At 43.4% G+C, this 21,546-nt stretch overlaps 1 protein-coding gene across 7 annotated transcripts in view; it reads right to left on the bottom strand.

Moving 5' to 3' along the window:
- rnf111 (ring finger protein 111) overlaps positions 1-21,546 on the bottom strand; it is a 94,415-nt gene that overhangs the window by 39,091 nt on the left and 33,778 nt on the right. For all 7 annotated transcript variants that reach the window (XM_069911971.1, XM_069911965.1, XM_069911964.1 and 4 more), the window contains one exon: positions 18,354-19,260. In XM_069911971.1, coding sequence (XP_069768072.1) covers positions 18,354-19,179 — 826 coding nt within the window. In that variant the 5' untranslated portion in view covers positions 19,180-19,260. The remainder of the gene's footprint in view (positions 1-18,353; positions 19,261-21,546) is intronic.

The following is a 21,546-nucleotide window of genomic DNA, read 5'->3' as shown; positions in this document are numbered from 1 at the left end:
GTGGGGGAGAAGGGGCTGGAGCGGCCAGTGGGGGAGAAGGGGCTGGAGCGGCCAGTGGGGGAGAAGGGGCTGGAGCGGCCAGTGGGGGAGAAGGGGCTGGAGCGGCCAGTGGGGGAGAAGGGGCTGGAGCGGCCAGTGGGGGAGAAGGGGCTGGAGCGGCCAGTGGGGGAGAAGGGGCTGGAGCGGCCAGTGGGGGAGAAGGGGCTGGAGCGGCCAGTGGGGGAGAAGGGGCTGGAGCGGCCAGTGGGGGAGAAGGGGCTGGAGCGGCCAGTGGGGGAGAAGGGGCTGGAGCGGCCAGTGGGGGAGAAGGGGCTGGAGCGGCCAGTGGGGGAGAAGGGGCTGGAGCGGCCAGTGGGGGAGAAGGGGCTGGAGCGGCCAGTGGGGGAGAAGGGGCTGGAGCGGCCAGTGGAGGAGAAGGGGCTGGAGCGGCCAGTGGGGGAGAAGGGGCTGGAGCGGCCAGTGGGGGAGAAGGGGCTGGAGTGGCCAGTGGGGGAGAAGGGGCTAGAGCGGCCAGTGGGGGAGAAGGGGCTAGAGCGGCCAGTGGGGGAGAAGGAGCTGGAGCGGCCAGTGGGGGAGAAGGGCCTGGAGCGGCCAGTGGGGGAGAAGGGGGCTGGCTGAAACAATGCCAGTACCCAACTCGAGCGCCTCCCGCCGGCCGCTCCAGCCTCCTCCCCAACAGAGAGAGAGCGGGGCAGCGGGATCAGTGTGGAGACATCTTGCATGGGATGTCCCTGTGCTGATAGCCTGAGCTGGCTGTCCCAGCTGACAGCCAGCCATCCTGAATTGACAGGAGCCAGAATGCTGATGCGCATCCCGGCGCAGCTATCCCTTCAAGTGGCCAGCACTGCACTTTCAACTCTGCCACCTGAACTGCAATTTAAAGGGACGCTTCTGCTTCTTCAGGCACATTCTTAGCGGAGAATGCACCTGAAAAAGCCTTATGAGAGGCACAAAGTGACACAATGGCAACTCTTTGTTTACCTTCTGGCAGGCAAAATTTGAAGCATATCGTCCATGTTACATTCTTAATGTATTATTTAGATTTTAAATTTACGTTTGGAATAAGTTAATACAATTATGGAATAAAATACATCTTAAGGGGGTTTAAGTACACTTCACAGACATCTCAGTAACATTTCACAAAAGACATATCATTTGAAACCATGAAGAGTGCCTATGAAGGCTCCACAAGTAGGTGTTAATGGAACTGTTGTTGTAGAATTGAAATGGACTATAGTCTTTAAAGGAACAGATATCCAGGCTCAGAAACTGATAAATGTTTTGCTATTAAAACTGGTGCCAGGTTGAAATCTGCAGTTCTAAGAGGGGTCATGTGGTTTTGCAGAGAGACAGTTTACAGCAGGAGATGGTGTTGGAAACTAAGTTTTGCAGACCTGTTGCAAGGCCCCATTTTAAGATGGGTTTTGAGTTCTGAGTTCAGCCTATTCTAAACACTTGTAGTCAATTACAAGAGGATGTGGCTGGTTAATGTGTTTCTCCTGAAATAGGGGAAAACAAACTCTTTGTGGTAACCTGGAAGAAAAGGTTACCTTTTGGATAAACCCACAAGGGGCAAGTTTCCTCGGCAAGGCACTGAAGTGGCTGATTAAAGGAGATCAATTTGTTTGTCCAACGAACAACAAATATCTCTCTCTGAAACCAACAGGAACCTTCCTGAGCAGTAACAATTTAAGTTAAAGCACCAGAGCCTGGTGAAGATCATAAACGTTAAATTCTGTGCACAGTATAGAAAATTGCCTGATACCAGTGAACCTGGAGAAATGAAAAGTGAATGACTGGGCAGTGAAACAAAGAACTTCCTTGAGCTTATACACATTACATACATGTGTGCTTAGAATTAGAAAGGGGGTTAAGTTAGGTTAATAGTAATAGGTTAAATATTGATATTATGTATGAAGGAAATTAAAAACATTTTTGCTTAAGTAACCATTGACTTGGTGACTTTCTGTTGCTACTGGTTTTTGAAGTCCTTGAGGCCTATAACAGTACAAGTCCTTACAGACCCCAGGCCCAATCGCTGGCACTGTAACAGTGTTGCGCTAACTGTGCCACCCTTATTATTAAGTGACAATAAAAGGAATCTTAAACCTTGAAGTAATTCACAACTGTAATTCTATTATAAAACAACTTTTGGTCTGTCTCAAAATGACTTGCACAATACAGGTATCTGCAATAATTGCAACTAAAAGAGTCTATTTACTGGATTGAAATCATTTGCTTTGACTATATTTGACTTATTTAGTCTGACGCCTTTCAGCAATTTTTAAAGGGATCTGAGGTAATCATGTGAGTGAAATGGTTGATCCTCATTCATGCTATGGTCCATTTGTTGAAATGAGAAGAGCCCTCAGGTATATATTGCACCAATTTCCTTTCCTGGTCATTATGTTTAGCGGATCTTGCTGGAGGTTTCCAGCTACATGGGTTAACCTTCATAATCAACTTTTAGCCAAATGTGTGCTTTCTTTCCTTTTTCCTGGGAACACAGCCATGGGTGATGGGTATTTAGTCTTTCAAATCTCAAAGTGCAGCTTAAATTCCTTCTATTTAAAATGTTCCAACTGACTTTCAACAGCGAGCCAGGAAAGGGTTAAATAAGAGCTTCAGGATCTATCAAACTCTGAATAAATGCTTTTTTACATCACTCATGATCTGCGATATTTTCACAAAAATAAGATAATTTCTATATTTTTTTTGCTTGCCACTGAGAGGGAGGTCAACATTATTTGTTTCAAATAGATCTGGACCCATTCACTAACAAATGGTGTACCTTGTGGTGGGGTCCTGCTGAGGGCCAGGTTTGTGGCAGGTGCGGGGGTACACATTTCTTGTACAGTTCCCACTCCACTGAAACTCCATTTGGGAAAATCTGCTAGTCCAACATTACCAAAATCTTGAGGGTGCCAGGTCCTGATATATCTCACATTAAACTCTACTGCTTGTTCTGCACTTTTCCCACTGTTCAATCACACACTCAAAGTTACAGCCCAGATACATAATCTGTAGTTTCAATAGCCCCTTTTACACAACCACCTCAAGGCGAGAATATTGTGCCACGCCGTTCTGTGTAAAAGGTACAATCATTGTAATGGGGGGGGGGGGGGGGGTCATTGTAGTCCCGCCATTAAGTTGGCAGAGGAAGTAGTCAGCAGCGAATCGGTGTCTGTGTAAAAAGGGTGAGCCAGCAGGCCAGGACCAGGATGGGAAAGGATGTGTATGTTACACATCACACTAGATGCCAACGCTGTTGTGTTACAGGTCACGGCTCTCTTGCTTTCGGAATGCTGGCATGCTTTGTAAAATGAGACACTGGGGCAGCATTGTGCCAGCGTTGTTTGGTTCAGTGTAAAATAGCAAAGCTGGCTTAATGATGAGTCTTCTTTATGGCAGTGTTGTGGGATCTTGGGAATTTGAATGTCTGCATGGATCAATTATTGGGACATAGGCTAAATGGCCCCAAGACCTCATGAACAAAGCCCAGGCAAATGCACCAACTGTTGGAAATGTTCAGTCACTTCAGCAATGTTAATGAATAGCTAATTGGTTTTTAACAGCTGTACTTACAAGAGTTTATACTGGGTTAGGGATGCAAAGTCTAAAACAAGCCTGATCATACTTATTATTTAATAATAATTTAACAAGCAACCAAGAGAGCGTTATGGTTAATTGCTATTAAATAATCCCAACTCAGATGCAATTAAATTCACCCAATCTTTGATCATTAACTAAATTCTAAGCTTTCTAAAGCACGATGAAATATCATGTATTCACCAGTAATTCGATAAGCCCTCCAGCTGTCACTTGAACTATGCTTTACTCGGTAATGAGTCAGACCATAGTAACAGATCTCCTTCTCCTTTTTCAAACTTTGTAACAGTTGAGATTCTAGTCCTCTAGTTTTTAAATCAACGCTAATGGAAATGACAACTTCAATAAAGCTTTAAAAAAGTATACATTGGGAAGGAGGGAGGGAAGGGAGGGGGGAAAGGGGAGAAAATGACACTGTGTATATTCAAGAGGGAAATGTTTGTGTATTTTGGTTAATATGGTTCATAGTGTGAAAACTTTAAAAAAAATTTTTTAAAGTATACATTAAGAATCTTTGCTCGGCCTTGTAATAACATGCTTTACAGAAAATTATTCCAAAATATTAACTCAACAGTTTCACAAAATACAAACCCTGTTTGATTATTGTGATCAAACACATTTGTAGACAAACAAAATGAGCTGAAATTACTCAATTTTAAGTTAACCAATTATTACAACATTGCTCTCTACTGTAACAATAGTATTTTTTTTCGAAATTGTCAACTTGGCAGTCATCTTGGAGTTGGGGGTGGGGGTGGGTGAGCAAGGGCATGTGGAATCTTCTTAGCACTGGTCTTTTGGTGTGGCAATTCCACCAATTCAGCAAGTGGTTGGTAACTCGCTGCTTTTTAAAAAAAAAATAGTTCATATAAAGTGTGGGAGCAAAATGATTACATTTTGAAGATTTTCTTTCTAAATTAAAAGTCTAGCAAGAATGTCTTCTGGTTTGTAGCACAATGGAATTCCAAGATGTTATTTGTGGTTTGGGCAACATATCTGAAGGAGATCGTTCCACTATGGCCAGGCTGAGCACCAAAATTAAGTACTAGAGGGGCAATGGAATTGGTATAGCTGGGTGTTTGGGAAAGCACAAACATGCTGGGCTGAAGGGCCACTTTGCCACCATGCATGTTGCTGAGATTCATGAAAGAACCATGAAGCATGCAACCAAGAAAGATAGATTATGAAAAAAGATGAGCACAAAATATAAAAGGGACAGTAAAGGTTTTTCTAATTATATAAAGTGGAAAAAGGTGACTAAAGTAAACCTAGGTCCGTTGGAAGTTGAGAAGAAGGAACTGATATTGGGTCATGAGGATACAAATGACTATTATGTGTTAGATGACGGTGGAGGACACAGCCACCATGTCAAAGATAGATGTCATGGATGCAATGAGAGATGAGGACCTGGAAACAATAGCTAACACTAAAGAGGTGGTGCTGAGCATCCATGTGGGCCTTAAGATATATAAATCACTTAGCTCGGATGGAATGCATCCTAGGGTTCTGAAAGAAATAGCAGAAATTTTAGTTGAGGCTTTGGTGATAATTTACAAAATTTCTCATGCCACTGTTCAAATAAAAAGGATATAAGTAAAAGGCAGGGAAACTATCAGCCTGTTACTTTCACATCTGAAGTAGGGAAAATGCTTGAAGTTGTCATTGAAGAAGCAATAGGCAGGCACATGGAAATGAAATAGATCCATTAGCATGGATTCAGCCAAGGCAAGTCCTGTTTGATAAACTTATTGGAGTTCTTTGAGGCTATAACAAGCACAGTAGATCAAGAGGAATAGGTGGACATGGTTTACTTGGATTTTCAGAAGCCGTGAATTAAGGTGTCACATAAAAGACATCCACAAGGTAAGCATGCAGGGTTGGGGGTGATGCATTGGCATGGATAAAGGATTGGTTAACTAACAGAAAGCAGAGAGTTAGGACACATGGGGGCTTTTTGGGTTGGCAATCAATACGAGCAGTGTGCCACAGATGTTGGTGCTGAGCCCGCAAGTGTTCACAATGTACATTAATGATCTGACACTAAATTAGTGGAAAAGCAAATTGTGCAGAGGATATGGAGAATCTGCAGAGAGATATAAATAGGTTAAGCGAGTGGGCAAGGGACTGGCAAGTGGAGTACAATGTTGGTAAATGTGAGGTTCTCCACTTTGGAAGGAAACATGAAAGATATGATTATGATTTAAATAGCAAATGAATTCAGTACGCTGCTGTGCAGAAGAACTCGAGTGCTTGTGCATGAATCGGAAAAGATTGGTTTGCAGGTGCAGCAGGCTATCCAGAAGACAAATGGAATGTTGACCTTCATTGCTAGAGGGATTGAATTGAGAAGGAAGGTTATGCTGCAACTGTTTAAGGTACTGATGAAGCCACATCTGAAGTGCTGTGCAGAGTTCTGGTCTCCTTTCTTGAGGAAGGAGATGCAGGTATGAGCCGCTTAAGGTCCACGATATGTTCTGTGAAATTGGGCGTTATATGATGCGGACATTGTGCAAACACCATATTATATACTTAGCAAAGCCAAGTGGGATACTGTAGAGTATCTGTAATTTTTTTTTGCTAGTAGGAATCAGTGTGAGGACTGATACAGGGTTGTGGGGAGAGAGCAGGGCAGTGAGATCAGTGTGGGGACTGATACTGAGCTGTGCGGAGAGGGCCGAGCAGTTGGATCAGTTTGGGTACTCAGTATACAATTTCCAATAGCTAGCGATCGCTTTTTCTAATGGTAACTGAATAATTATGGGACCACAGACGTATATGTGGACGGACATTGCCTGACAGACAATAAGCAGCATAGTGGGTTTGGAGGCTGTGCAGAGGAGTTACACCAGGTTGATTCCAGAGATGAGGAGGTTTGACTGTGGTGAGATTGAGTCATCTGGGACTGTACTTGCTGGAATTTAGAAGAATGAGGAGATCGTATATAAAAGTATAAAATTACGAAAGGCACAGCTAAGACAGAGGCAGGCAAGTTATTTCCATGGGTGGTGGAGACTAGAACTAGGGGACATAGCCTCAAGATTTAGGGTAGTAGATTTAGAACAGAGATGAGGAGGAACTGCATTTCCCAGAGGGTGGTGAATCTATGGAATTTGCTGCCCATTGAAACAGTGGAGGCAATCTCAGTAAATATATTTAAGACAAGGATGGATAGATTTTTACACAGTAGAATTAAGAGATATGGTGGGGGCAGGTAGGTGGAGATGAGCCTATCATTAGATCAGCCATGATCTCATTGAATGGCTGAGCAGGTTTGACAGCCCAAACGGCCGACTCCTGCTCCTATTTCTTACGTTCTTAAGAAACTTCTGTAGATAGCAGGTCTTTAATAGTGTTCACCCCGTTGCCTCTGGAAAGGAATGAATGCTTACCAGGCAAAGGAAGGCACTCAGGCAGCCAGGGAAGCCTCAGAGAAAGTGTTTTGCAACAAGATCCATTAGGAAACAGGGGAAGCTGAATGACGTGCAGACAAATCCAAGACCAAGACACTTTGAGCAACTTGTCTGCACAAGGGGGGATGGAACAAGAGTCCAAAAGCAATAGTGGTCAGAGTTTCAGTAGAGAAGGCCATGTCCAGCACTTGTGGTCACAGATTCTGTATTGCTTCCCTTGTCAGAATCAAGGGCAGTACAGAACAGCTGCTGGGTACAAGGCAAGTGTAAAAAGCATTTGTAATATCCACATAGAGGATGAGGTCTCACCCATAACATGAATTTAGAGAGCCAGATCACAGTTTAAATACCTCTGAGGTTCCAGTCTCAAGATTAGTTTCAAAGCTATGTGCAAGTAAACATAGATTATGGTAAAAGGGATGATGAGCAGGGAAAGCTTCAAAGTTCTGGATCACTACTAATAATTTCTGAAAAAGTTGGAACCAAAGCAGATCATACATTCTTGTAAGGACATTTGTCAAAATGGTTGGGAAGAGTTGAAACTAAATTGGCAGGGGAAATGGGACAGAGTACACGTACAGTTTGGTGACAATGTGCAGTCAAATATAAAAGGGAAATAAAGTCAGTCCAGGAGGCAGAGCAGACAACAATCCAGAATGCAAAGTCTAATTGTATTTAATGTAAGGAGTCTGACCAGCAAGGCAGGCAAACTTGGAATACTAATCAGCATGTGAGAATGTGACATTGATGGTACCAGAGAAATTGATGAAAGGGCAGGACCAGTAACCTAACATTCTCAGGTATAAAGTCTTCAAGTGTGTGGAGTGATGAGATCTAAAGAGGTGGTAGCATTGCAATATTGATAAGTGAAGCATATAGGATATTTGTTTTATAACCATATAACCACTTACAGCATAGAACAGGCCAGTTCAGCCCAACTAGTCCATGCCATAACAAATCCCCACCCTCCTAGTTCCACTGACCAGCGCCCAGTCCATACCCCTCCAGTCCGCTCCTATCCATGTAACTATCTAATCTTTCCTTAAATGTAACCAATGATCCCGCCTCGACCACGTCTGTCGGAAGCTCATTCCACATCCCCACCACCCTTTGCGTAAAGAAATTTCCCCTCATGTTCCCCTTATAATTTTCCCCCTTCAATCTTAAACCATGCCCTCTAGTTTGAATCTCCCCCACTCTTAATTGAAAAAGCCTATCCACGTTTATTCTGACTGTCCCTTTTAAAATCTTAAACACCTCTATCAAGTCCCCTCTCAATCTTCTACGCTCCAGAGAAAAAAGCCCCAGTCTGCACAACCTTTCCCTGTAACTCAAACCTTGAAATCCTGTCAACATTCTCGTGAACCTTCTCTGCACTCTCTCTATTTTGTTTATATCTTTCCTATAATTTGGTGACCAAAACTGTACACAGTACTCCAAATTTGGCCTCACCAATGCCTTGTACAATTTCATCATAACCTCCCTACTCTTGAATTCAATACTCCGATTTATGAAGGCCAACATTCCAAATGCCTTCTTCACTACACCAACTACCTGAGTATCAACCCTGAGGATACTATTTACCACAACTCCTAAATCCCTTTGTTGCTCTGCACATCTCAGTAGCCTACCACTTAATGCATATGACCTATTTAGATTTGCCTTTCCAAAATGTAACACCTCACACTTATCTGTATTAAATTCCATCAGCCATTTCTCAGCCCACACCTCCAGCCTTCCTAAATCACCTTTTAATCTACGGTAATCTTTCTCACTGTCCACAACACCACCAATCTTTGTATCATTCGCAAACTTGCTTATCCAATTCTCCACCCCTACTTCCAGATCGTTAATATATATAATAAACAACAGTGGACCCAGGACCGATCCCTGAGGAACTCCACTAGTCACTGGCCTCCAATTGGACAAACAATTTTCTACCACTACTCTCTGACACCTCCCATCCATCCATTGCTGAATCCATTTCACTACCTCCTCATTTATACCTAATGCCTCCACCTTTTTTCCTAACCTCTTGTGGGGAACTTTGTCAAAAGCTGTACTAAAGTCTAAATAGACAACATCCACAGCTTTCCCTTCATCAACCTTTTTTGTAACCCCTTCGAAAAACTCAATCAGGTTTATCAAGCATGATCTACCCCTGACAAAACCATGCTGATTATTCCCTAGCAATCCCTGTACCTCCAAATAATTGTAAATACCATCCCTCAGAACACTTTCCATCAACTTGCCCACCACAGATGTCAGACTCACAGGCCTGTAATTCCCAGGTTTACATTTAGACCCTTTCTTAAACAGCGGAACCACATGCGCCACCCTCCAATCCTTTGGCACTACCCCCGTGGCCAGTGACATCCTAAATATCTCTGTTAATGGCCCCACTATCTGTCCACTAGCCTCCCTGAGTGTCCTTGGGAATATTTTGTCCGGACCCGGAGATTTATCCACCTTTATCTTTTTCAACACAGCCATCACTACCTCCTCGGTTATCCTTATATGCTTCATTACCTCCCCACTATTTTTCTTTACCTCAACTGGTTCAATATTTTTTTCCCCCGAGTGAATACCGAGGCAAAGAAATCATTCAAAATTTCCCCCACTTCCTCTGACTTCTCACTCAGCCTACCCTCACTATCTACAAGGGGCCCAATTTTATCCCTCACTAATCTTTTACTTTTAATGTACTTATAGAAACCCTTTGGATTTATTTTTACTCTGTCTGCCAAAGCCTCTTCGTGCCTTTTTTTGGCCTTTCTAATTTCTTTCTTAAGATTCCTTCTACATTCCTTGTAGTCCTCCTTCAAATTGTCAGCTCTCTGTTCTTTATACCTTTTGTACACCTCCCTTTTTCTCCTAACCAAATTTTCAATATTCCTCGAAAACCAAGCCTCCCTATGACTTCCAGCCTTTCCTTTGATCCTCAATGGGACATAACTACTCTGTACCCTCAAAATTTCTTTTTTGAATATCCTCCATTTCTCATTTACACCCTCACCTGAAAATATCCTGTCCCACTCAATACTTCCCAAATCCCTTCTTACTCCTTCAAAATTTGCTCTTCTCCAATCCAGAACCTCAACTTTAGGCCCCTCCTTGCTCCTCCCTAAAACTACCTTAAAATTAACAGAATTATGATCACTAGACCCAATTGGATCTCCAACATTAATGTCTGATACATGACCTAGCTCATTCCCTAACAGGAAATCCAGTATTACACTGTCCCGAGTCGGTTCTTCTACTAATTGATTCAGAAAACAATCTTGAACACATTTAACGAACTCTAGCCCATCCAGCCCTCTAACTGTATGGGTATCCCAATCAATGTGAGGGAAGTTAGAATCTCCCATGATCACTACCTTATGATTCTCACACATATGTTATCTCTCTACACATTTGTTCCTTTAGTTTTCTTGACCTATTTGGTGGTCTGTAATACACCCCTATTAGCACCCTCATGTCTCCTTCATCCCTCAATTCCACCCAAACAGCCTCACTGGATGATCCCTCCAGATCATCTTGCCACCTCACGGCAGTAATGTCCTCCTTAACAAGCAGAGCAACTCCTCCCCCTTTTTTACCCCCTGATCTATCACATCTAAAACAAATGTATCCTGGAACGTTAAGTTGTCAGTCCTGCCCCTCTTGTAGCCAGGTCTCACTAATTGCCACAATATTGTGACCCCAAGTAGCTGTCCACGCTCTAAGCTCGTCTACCTTGTTCACTATGCTTCTTGCATTAAAATATATGCAATTCAGAGAGTGACCCTCACATACATTCTTTTTTCTACCTTCTACCCTAATCTCCATCCTACCTTTGTTAATGTTTTTATTCTTATCTAGGTGGCCATGCTCCCTTGACTCTGCTCTCACACTCTGTTCCCCACCCCCCTGCCAAACTAGTTTAAACCTTCCCCCACAGCTCTAGCAAATCTGCTTGCCAGCACATTGGTCCCCCTCCAGTTCAAGTGGAGTCCGTCCCTCTTGTACAGGTCCGACCTTCCCCAGAAGAGACCCCAATGATCCAGAAATCTTATCCCTTGCCCCCTGCACCATCTCTTTAGCCACGCATTCATCCTCCACATCCTCCTATTTCTACCCTCACTAACTCGTGGCACGGGCAGCAATCCAGAGATTACTACCTTGGAGGTCCTGTTTTTTAACTTTCTACCCAATTCTGCACAATCCTATTCCAGGACCTCATCCCCACTTCTAGCTAAGTCATTGGTCCCCACATGGACCACGACTTCTGGCTGTTCTCCTTCCCCTTGCAGAAAGTTATGTACTCGATCAGAGATATCCCTGACCCTGGCACCAGGGAGGCAACATACCAACCTGGATCCCCGATCTCGTCCCACAAACCTTCTATCTGTCCCTCTGACTAACGAGTCCCCAACTACAAGTATCCTGTTCTTATCCCTCCTTCCCTTCTGAACCTCAGGGGCAGCCCCCGTGCCAGAGACCTGACCCCCACTACTCGTCCCTGATAGGCTGTTCCCCCCCAGCAGTATCCAATGCAGAATACATATTGCTGAGTGGCACTTCCACAGGGGTACTCTGCACTGGCACTCTCCCTCCTTTCCTCACAGTCACCCAATTCCCTGACTCCTGCCTTCTAGGGGTGACTGTCTCCCTGTAACTCCTCTCTATCACTGCCTCTGCTTCCCTTATGATCCTCAGTTCATCCAACTGCAGCTCAAGTTCCTTAACACGGTCACTCATTACATGCAATTGGATGCACCTTTTGCAGGTGTAGTCATCAGAAACAGCTGTGCAGTCTCTGACTTCCCACATCCCACAATTGGAGCACTTGACTACCCCAGCTGACTCCATTACCTCCTTTCTTAATATAAATCCCCTTCCCACACAAGCAGCTCCTTCTCGCCGAAGTCCCTCGAGCCAAAGTCCTAAGACCCCACTCCTTCACTCCTTTTCATTAACTAGCATATAGAAAATAAGAGTAGAAAGGTTATAATATAACTTTATAAAACAATACTTAGGCCATGTCTGCGTACAGTTCTGGTCACTATGGGAAGAAGAGGATCTAGAGGACGTTCATTAGGATGTTAGCTGGGATGGAGGACTTTCCTTAGAGCAGAAGAGGCTGAAGGGTTACTTGATGGTAGCAAGTTGTGAGAGATAAAAGTTGGTTGGAAATTTTTCTCCATAGCAGATGCTATGGCACAAGCCATAGAGGAAAGAGATTTGGAAGGAATCTGAGGAAGAACATTTTAATTCACAGCCTGCATGGGTGGTGGGATGTTCTCTGTCATTTGAAAAGCATCGGGACAAGCACTTCAATAAAACCATAAAAGGCTATGAACCAATTCCTGGTAACTAGGTTTTGTAAGGGAAAGTACTGGTAGTGAGTGGGTTTAGAAAGGATGAATGGTAAATGGGTTAAGGATAGATACTCTGTAGTCCCTTTTCCACTGGCTTCCCAGTTAATTGACCGTGCAATGTCCCGGGATAGGAAACCCTTTGTGCCATTTCCACTGGGCCACCCTTAAATGGGACACTGAATACACATCCCCGGGGATCAGCGTGTTCTACCTTCAACTGGAAACGGGTGACTTTCTGCTATCCATTTTCCACTGGTTTTATCAGCACGCCGGCATCAGCAAATGCCAGGGATATGAGTAAGGGTAGAGGTGGTTCATCCCAGACTTGAAATTATGTCATTTGACGCCGGCACTCGGACAATGTTCCTTTTCTTCGGGACCCTGCCCCAGTAAATCCCCAGTTAGTTCCTGGGAAAGGGTGCCAGTGGAAAAGGGGCTTATGGTTGGCATGGACAGTGAGCCAAAGGACATGATTCTTGACTGTGTTGAAAGGTAAATATACCTGCCAATCTACTTCAGTGGCAGGTTGATTACTGATACCATTAGAAATATTTGCTTTCCACAAGTAACAAAAAAAAAATTGATTGAGCTTTGGAGTCTTGTTCTTTTAAAAACAAAAATGGAAAATATTTTTAACTATGACAAAACACTAATCAAGACTCAAGGAGATAAATATACAGTGAGCTCAATTAACAACTCCACCATTTGGTACAGCATAAGGAAACAAAAAAAGTCAAATCGGATCCCGATCAACATGCTGTTACTTACTATTAGGCATAATAATACTTGTCTCAACAATCAAGGATTAGTTAACCCATGTGGAAAATATCTACAAGTTCCTTTAAATTATAATTACACTTCATTTCTACCAAAGGTAACTTGTATGGCTAAATTACAAAATTGCAATTTGAATTTTTTAAAATTTAGATACAGCATGCTAATAGGTCCTTCTGACCCATGAGTCCATGCTGCCCAAATACCCCAATTAACCTACAACCCCCCCCCCCCCCCCCACATTTTGGAGAGTAGGAAGAAACCAGAGCAAACCCACGCAGATACAGACAGCTCCAGATTTGAACTCTGGTCACTGTGGTGTAATAGCGTTGTGCTAACCGCTAACCTAACTGAGGCACGCCTGACAAGATACACTTCTTGTGAGACCCAGAGAAGCAATAGAGCATTTGTAAAAATATTTAGAAAATGCTTATCAATAGTGAGCTTTGACAACCGGTTCTTGTTACGTTTATTTAAAAGTAAATACAGTACAAGTGTGATTATCCGAAATCAAATTCTTCCAAATCCTCGTTTATCCAAAATTTTTTTTTCGGAGTCGAACGACGATTGTCCTCGTTTCAGGTAACTCCATCACCTCTCTCTTTTAATTTCTTCTTTACCTTGCCCTAATGACTTTTCTCTCCAGATTTCCCTCTCAAACTGTGTGCCACTGTCTCCCAGCCACAAGTGGTCAGAAGAATCCTTTGTCCCGGCAATATCAAGGAGAGCAGCCTCCAGGGCAGGAGCTGAGTTCGGCCTCAGTGGCATTCTCTCCCTTCCCAGCAGAGTGGAGCCCCTGACGCCGGACTCTCCCCTCACCCTACTACCGTACACGCACACTGGACTCCCTAGTGTGTGTGTGCATGGTTGGGCTAGGGGAGGATCGTAGGGCAAGGAGTTGGGTGTCAGGAGCTCTGGTGACAGGTGAACACCGACTTGCCAGTGAGTGTTCCACTGGCCTGAGAAGCCTCCCTGGAGATCAGCAGCAGTGGCAGAGATATGTCAGGATTGGCAGCAGTGGCTGGGAGGTCTCGGTAATCAGCAGTAGCATCGGGGACATGTTGGGGATCAGCCGCAGCCAGCGTATTTTTTTTTTTTAAAGTGAGAATTAAACATTATTTCAATACTTAAAAAGCTTTCCCTTATTGTTCGCTATTGTTTGAACATTGAAACAAGTGATTTGCTGTTGCTACCTGGCTGTTTTTAAAAAAATGACCAGTTATCCAAAAATAAAAGTTTATCCAACTTAGGCCCAGGCCCAACCATTTCAGATTATTGGATTACAATGAAAATAAGCACAAGAAGTTTACATAATTCCCATTATACTTTGCAAATGGGAGTAGGGACCGGCATTATTGACAAATGTGCCACACACAAGTGGCAGTTCAAGATGAACTTAGTCAGATGAGGAACTCAGATTGAGTAGATTTATGTTAAGGCCTGGAAACGGTCCACATATTTAAGTCGTTATTTTGCATTGGCTTTTCTTCAAAATGTATCTGCTCTTTTTGAATTTCTATTAAAAAACAGCCAATGAAGCACAAATTGTACTACAGGTACTCAATCCTTTATCCGGACATCGAAAATCAGGAAAGCTCCAAAATCTGGCATTTTGTTCCCGGTGCTGGTACAGCGGAGGATGGGGAGGGAGAGAGAGAGAGGGACAGCAGTGCGATTAGGTTGTGTGGGGTGGGGGGGGGGGGGGGGAAGAGGGACGGCGGCGCGACTCGGGCGGGGAGGAGGGACGGCGGCGCGACTCGGGCGGGGAGGAGGGACGGCGGCGCGACTCGGGCGGGGAGGAGGGACGGCGGCGCGACTCGGGCGGGGAGGAGGGACGGCGGCGCGACTCGGGCGGGGAGGAGGGACGGCGGCGCGACTCGGGCGGGGAGGAGGGACGGCGGCGCGACTCGGGCGGGGAGGAGGGACGGCGGCGCGACTCGGGCGGGGAGGAGGGACGGCGGCGCGACTCGGGCGGGGAGGAGGGACGGCGGCGCGACTCGGGCGGGGAGGAGGGACGGCGGCGCGACTCGGGCGGGGAGGAGGGACGGCGGCGCGACTCGGGCGGGGAGGAGGGACGGCGGCGCGACTCGGGCGGGGAGGAGGGACATGGAAGAGGTTCCAGATAAAGATTGTGTACCTGTAGTAACATTTCCAGATGAAAGTAAATTTTAACAATGTCAATTTGTTTTGATGTGCGTATGTAGCTGTATATAACAACATATTGTAAAGAATTGCTGCCATCAACAAGAAATGAAACATGCAGGATATTACAAAATAAACAGTAGTGGAACCCCATTATAAACACGACAGTTTGTTTTTTAAAAAATTGCGTCGCAAAAAAAAATGGGGTTGCCCTAAAAATCAGGATTTCAATAAATTGTTATAGTTACAGTTGAAATTAAAACACAAGTTGATTTTTAGTAAACCAACCATCCCTGCTCTCAGCTGCAGCTCGAGGTACCCACTCCTGGCGGCAGTCTGAGGCCCAAGTCACTCAACACGTCATATCCGGATTCATGTTAAATCAGGGTTCCACTGTACAATTTAAAAGACTACCACACATCATTATTTACTTGCATTCATAAGTTAGGCATCCTTCTGGTAAGGCTAACACTTGTTGTCCCACATTAATAGTCTAAGTCAGGGGTCTCAAACTCAATTTACCCGGGGGCCGCTGGAGGTAGAGTCTGGGTGAGGCTGGGCCATCAGGTTTTCCACAAGAAAAGCTCTTAGAAAAACATTCCAATGTTATCAAATGTCTTTATTTTTATTTTTTAAAAACACAAAATAAGATGAAAAAATAAATTAAAAATTCATAATAAAAATAAAATCAATCAGTAATAAATAAATAAAATAAAAATAATAATACTGAAAATAATAATAATACAGCAGATATAGAAGACTGAAGAAACCACATAAAGTTGCTGACTGGAGAAATGTAATTATTATTATTCAGATTCAAATGTCTGTATTAACAGTTCTTTAACCTTTAACTTTCTGAACATGAATGGAACATTGAACATAAACTGTTATGAACATGTCTTCTTCTGCCTACTTCTTACTGCTAGAGATCTGGCAGCACTTCCTCTCGCATAGCCGAGCCACATTTGGCTTAAGGGAGGAGGCAGTTGAGACCCTCAGTAGGGCTTGAAGATGCTCGTCAGCAAGTCTGGACCTGTACTTGGACTTATTGAAGTTCAAGGTAGAGAAGAGCTTTTCGCACAAGTATGTGCTCCCAAAAAGACACATGGTCCACTTGAACATTCAGGAAAGCTCAGGGAAGCTGGGGGGCAATTCTCTCAAAAATTGCCCAAGCTTGCCTGCTTTTCCACTCACCTCCCTGAACTTGGTTTTGAGTTCAGAGTTGCACTGCAGGTCAATGAACTCCATTTGAAGCACAGGAGGGGCATCTTGCACATCAAAGGAGAAGGGGTCCGCAAAAATTTGAAATGTGGCTCTGTGCATCTTGAAGTCTGCAAATCTGTGATCAAATTCCTCCTAGAGCTTCAAAATGACATCCACATACTTCTCACCACTGAATGGTGTGCCTGAATCCATGAGTGCCTTGCATGCTGGGAAATACCAAAGGTTTGTCTGAGAAAGCTGTGCTTTCCATAACATAAGTTTCCCAGAGAATGCTCTCACGTTGTCATAGGCAGCACTGACAAGTTGCCCCTTGCCTTGTAACTTCTTGTTCAGTACATTAAGCTCATGTGTAATATCAACAAGAAAAGCTAAGTCCATGAGCCATTTGGGATCACTTAGCACGGGAACAGCAACCCCGTCTTTCTCCATGAAGGCTTTCACTTCCGCTCTCAACTCAAAAAACCTCTTCAATATGTTTCCCCTGCTGAGCCAACGTACCTCGGTGAAGTAGAACACATCCCCATAATCTGACTCCATTTCCTCTAAAAAAGCACCTCTGTGCTTTAAGCTCCTGGATCTGATTTGGTTGATGCATTGTCAAACTTCAGGCATTTGCTGCAAAAAGCCTGCTGATGGATAATGCAGTGCAGAGCAATGGCCTCCTCCACACTCTCCTCTTCCAGTTTTTTTTTTAACAAGTGCCACCAGTCCATTTTTCCTCCCTGTCATTGATGGCGCTCCATCGGTTGTTATTCCAACAAACCTCTTCCATGGCAAACCGGCATTCTCAATGGCATCACACAGCTGGTAAAATATCTCCTGAGCGGTGGTCTGGCCATGAATTGGAATTATTGTGAGCAACTCCTCTGTGACTTCAAAATTGTCATCAACACCACGAACATAGATTGCGAGCTGTGCAGTGTCGGTGATGTCTGTGGTCTCATCAAGAGCGACTGAGTATACACTGAAACATTTTGCGTTGAAGTTTCAATGTTTAGCCGATGCGTCTTTTCCGCTTCTTTTTCTGTCCCGCTGAGCAACAACTTCCGGGTTCAGACTGGACGCCGAAGCACGTGAAGCGGAAGCGGCCGCGGAAATTGCGCATGTGCCGCGTGCATATAATGACAAATAGAAAATGCACACAAATATCTTATATTCGCAATAAGCCCAGCCTATGTCCCGCCCCCGAGAGCAATATTCCCCACCGTGATTGGTAGGTTCGTTCAGCTCCGCACACCACTGAAAAGTGCCAATCATATCAAACTCGCGGGCCGCACTAACATTAAACCCTCATATTAAGGCAGGGCCACAAACTATTGACCCGAGGGCCGCAGTTGGCCCGCGGGCCGCAAGCTTGAGACCCCTGGTCTAAGTGGTCTGTATAAGGCCGACAAATTACTGTGCCCCCATTGACAAAAGCATTTTTACAATTTTCAAAGCCAGGAGACCATGCAAATTTAAGGGAAATTTGAAGTGGTGGGGGGTGGTACACCATATGCCCATCTCTTCTTAATGGCTGATGCAACTACAATTCAATATTTCAGTCAGGTCAGTGCCAGGTAGAGAATTTTCCATTTTAAGAATGATCCACACGAGAATTACCATGAAGGTACAAATGCACCAGATTTTCAACGGGGTTGCAATATTTGACAACAATGAAGGAGAAAATATTGGGGAAGATTTAAATGAACATAACTGCAAAAATTCCAATAATAAATACAATTGCAATTAGTGGGAATGAAAAGCAACAATACATCTCATGAAATATTTCTAATTTTCTTCAGCACAACTTCACACCCGTTATTTTTCAAATTCTGATGGCCAAAAGTTTTACCTGAGGCAACTGTTGTATTATTTTGGTGGCTTTCATTCCTCGACATGTATAAATCCTCTTCCTCTTCAGTGGAAGAACTGGAGGACGATTCACTGCTCAGCTCATTATCGCCCGAACTGCTAGAACTTGACAGTAAGGCATACTTCCTGCGAGCAAAGACTTCCCTTTTCTTCCTCTGCAATAAAATCCGCTCTTTTTGTTTTTGCGTCCTTTGAGAAACATTGGGTCTATTAAATTTCTTTCTCGGTGGTGGCCTTGGTAGACTGCTATTCGGGAGACAAGGTCGCTTGATTAAAATCCCTGATATTGATTCCTGTTCAGTCCTAGGCCACTTGTGCATTTTTGAATCAATTGTTCGACTTGTGCCACTCAATACTGCTTGGGAATGTCTGTCTGGAATTTCCTCCTCTTCTTCTGAAGTCACAGTATCAGAGCCTCCAAAATGTAGACTTGAAGAAGGTGATGAAATACACTCACTAAAAGAAGAATCATCTGCATGGTCTTGCAACTGTACATGAGGCCTTAGACCAATATTACCTGGGTGATCTTTAAAATTAGAATTTGGAGTTTCTGATGGACCAGCCTGCTGGCTCTTGGATTTTTTTCTGACGACAATCATTTTCTCCTGTCCTAATCTTTTCTCACTCATGTCCTTGATTGCCTTTCCAGAGTCACAAATATGAGAGAAGTCATTTCCAACCTTACTTGCAATCATTTCAACGTCTGTACTGAAACGTTTTGATGCCAAGATTGGCTCAGGGTTCATTAATGACTCTTTGGAACTCTCCTGTCTTCTGGGCGCATCAGATGTTATCTCAGTCTTCATATCCAGGTTGAATGTCAGGTTTATACGAGTTACATCTGGAAGTCCGTGAAGGGACAGGGTGATCTTATTCTTGCACTAAGCCTGCAGAAATAAAAGTACAAAAATATTAGTATGACCGTACAAGACATTAAAAAAAAATGGACACCTATCTTATCTGAGGACAATCACCAATGTATAAATGGAATAACAAAGTAATGCAGGAAGTGTCATGAAAAACATTTACAAAGATTGTATTAGTGTATGATGACAATCACAAGTTCGCCAGCCTAATATACTATTGCGCTAATTATATCGCGTGTAACAAAAGTGACAACAGTATGTTGGGGTACGAAGAAGAGAAATATTCAATATTCCCAAAAGTCTGTTTGCACACCCAATGCACTGTTGTCAGTCATTGCCGATGTGTCTAAAGATTATAATCAAATGTGGATGAACAAGAACAATTTTTTTAAAAATTAAAAACTGCAACAAGTACAAATGACAAAATGTTGGTTACCCTGCCATTAAATGGTGTTGCATCAGAATTGGTCGGTTCTTAAACATGAAATACTGGCTTTCAGCAATTGTGAACTTCGAGATCCAAGGGCGACAGATGGAAGATGGTTCTCAATAGTTACATTGGACTTCACTGGAACATTCATTAGTGGGCCACTAGGCCCATCGAGTCTGTTCCATAAATCTACACTATTCAGAGAACATAGATAGAGGTCAGAAATGACAGATGGCTTGTGTTTGGAATCTCATTTTTCTCCTTATTGTTCTCATTTGCCTATTTACAGACCACCAGACAAATCAGCAATGCATTACCTGCCCTCTCTACAAAGTCATCCCCTTCATTCTCTCCACCACTCCTCCTCTCAGGAACTTCACACAATTGTTTTTATTACTTTTGTATTTCTGATGGAAGAGTCATTGTCTTGAAATATTAACTGTACTTATGCTGCCTGCCTGTTGAGTATTTCCGGCACTTTCTGTTTATAGATGTGGTGAAAGGCATCATTTAAATGAAGAGAGAAATTAGCTAACTACACAAGGAGAAAGGAGCAGAAGGACATGCTGAAAAAATAAAATGAACAAAATTGAAAGACTCAGCAAATCACAAAGCATTGGTGAAAAGAGACACACTTTCATACTTGAGGACAAAGGCCCTTTGATGTAACACATGGGGAACATACAAGTTGCCACTTGGGCCACCTACAGGAATCAAGTTCTGTTCTGATTTTACTTTCTTCAGTTATCCAATAATCAACTGACTTCAACTGTCCAACTGCAAGTCACCAAATACCAATCTGCATTCACTTCAATTAAAAAGATGATTATGGAGACTTTCTTATATTCCTAGTTGCACACATAAACCAAAAGTGAGTAAATGAGTCCATGTAGGCCAAGTGGGCTAAAGCACGATTATGATGTACAGCTCTCCTACTAGATCAATGGTTCTCAACTCTTCCCCCCCCCCCCCCACCCCACCCCAGAGGTGCTCTGTGTTTAGTTAGGGATTATTTAGGTTGGTATGTGAACAGAAAAAAGGTTTAGAACCACTGGACAAGATCTTTAAAATCAAACAAGTGGACAAAATGCTAAGGTGACAATGCAAGTAAGAAATCATATTATAACACTTGATGTATATATTTAACTCTAAAGATGGCACAGCTGCCCCCCAGCAAGCAATCCCAGTATTCTCGTTCCCTGTCCGTACTTCTGTAAAGCCTAACAACCCCTCTGTCATGGACAACAACTTTATTCTTTTTTGCCATTTGCTCAAATTTTTTTCACTCGTATAACATAGCGCGCAGAAAACCTTAAACTATGTAAAAGTATTTTCGTATAGCACATGCATATACCGCATAGGTGTAGTATCCTATATTCCAATTCACAAGAGCAATTCGCATTTACTTGGGACAGGAGTCAAAACGCATTCCATAGTCCCACTAGCTGCCACAGTTAATCTCCTGCAATTTACAACACATTCAACTTCCCCCAGAGGTGTCAATCGCCCATTATACAGATGATATCCTCCTGCAACACATTAACAAGCTTTAGAGAGGTTTGGGATGAAGGAGATAGAGTGGTTATTTGCAAGGATAGAAGAAATCAATTCAGATTTAAAATGGATTTTAATTCTGTCATGATTTTAAAAAGTCTTTAAAAGAAACCTTATCTTGTTAAATAGTATGGAATTGAGAGATTTATGGTTTGATTTGATATATTGAGGATGATTAAATTGATGCCATAGGTCAGACTCATCCCAATGTTGTCTCAGAGGCACTTGATGTGTTCATCTCTTCCCTCAGGGAATGGGTCTGGGCAATTAACAATAGCCCCTTTCAAAATGCAGCCCCTTGGTATCCCTCCTGGGACCTGAGT

Source organism: Narcine bancroftii, chromosome 14 (assembly GCF_036971445.1).
Source record: "Narcine bancroftii isolate sNarBan1 chromosome 14, sNarBan1.hap1, whole genome shotgun sequence".
NCBI lineage: Eukaryota > Metazoa > Chordata > Chondrichthyes > Torpediniformes > Narcinidae > Narcine > Narcine bancroftii.
Note: the sequence above shows the minus strand (reverse complement) of the source record. Positions and strands in the feature narration are given on the sequence as shown.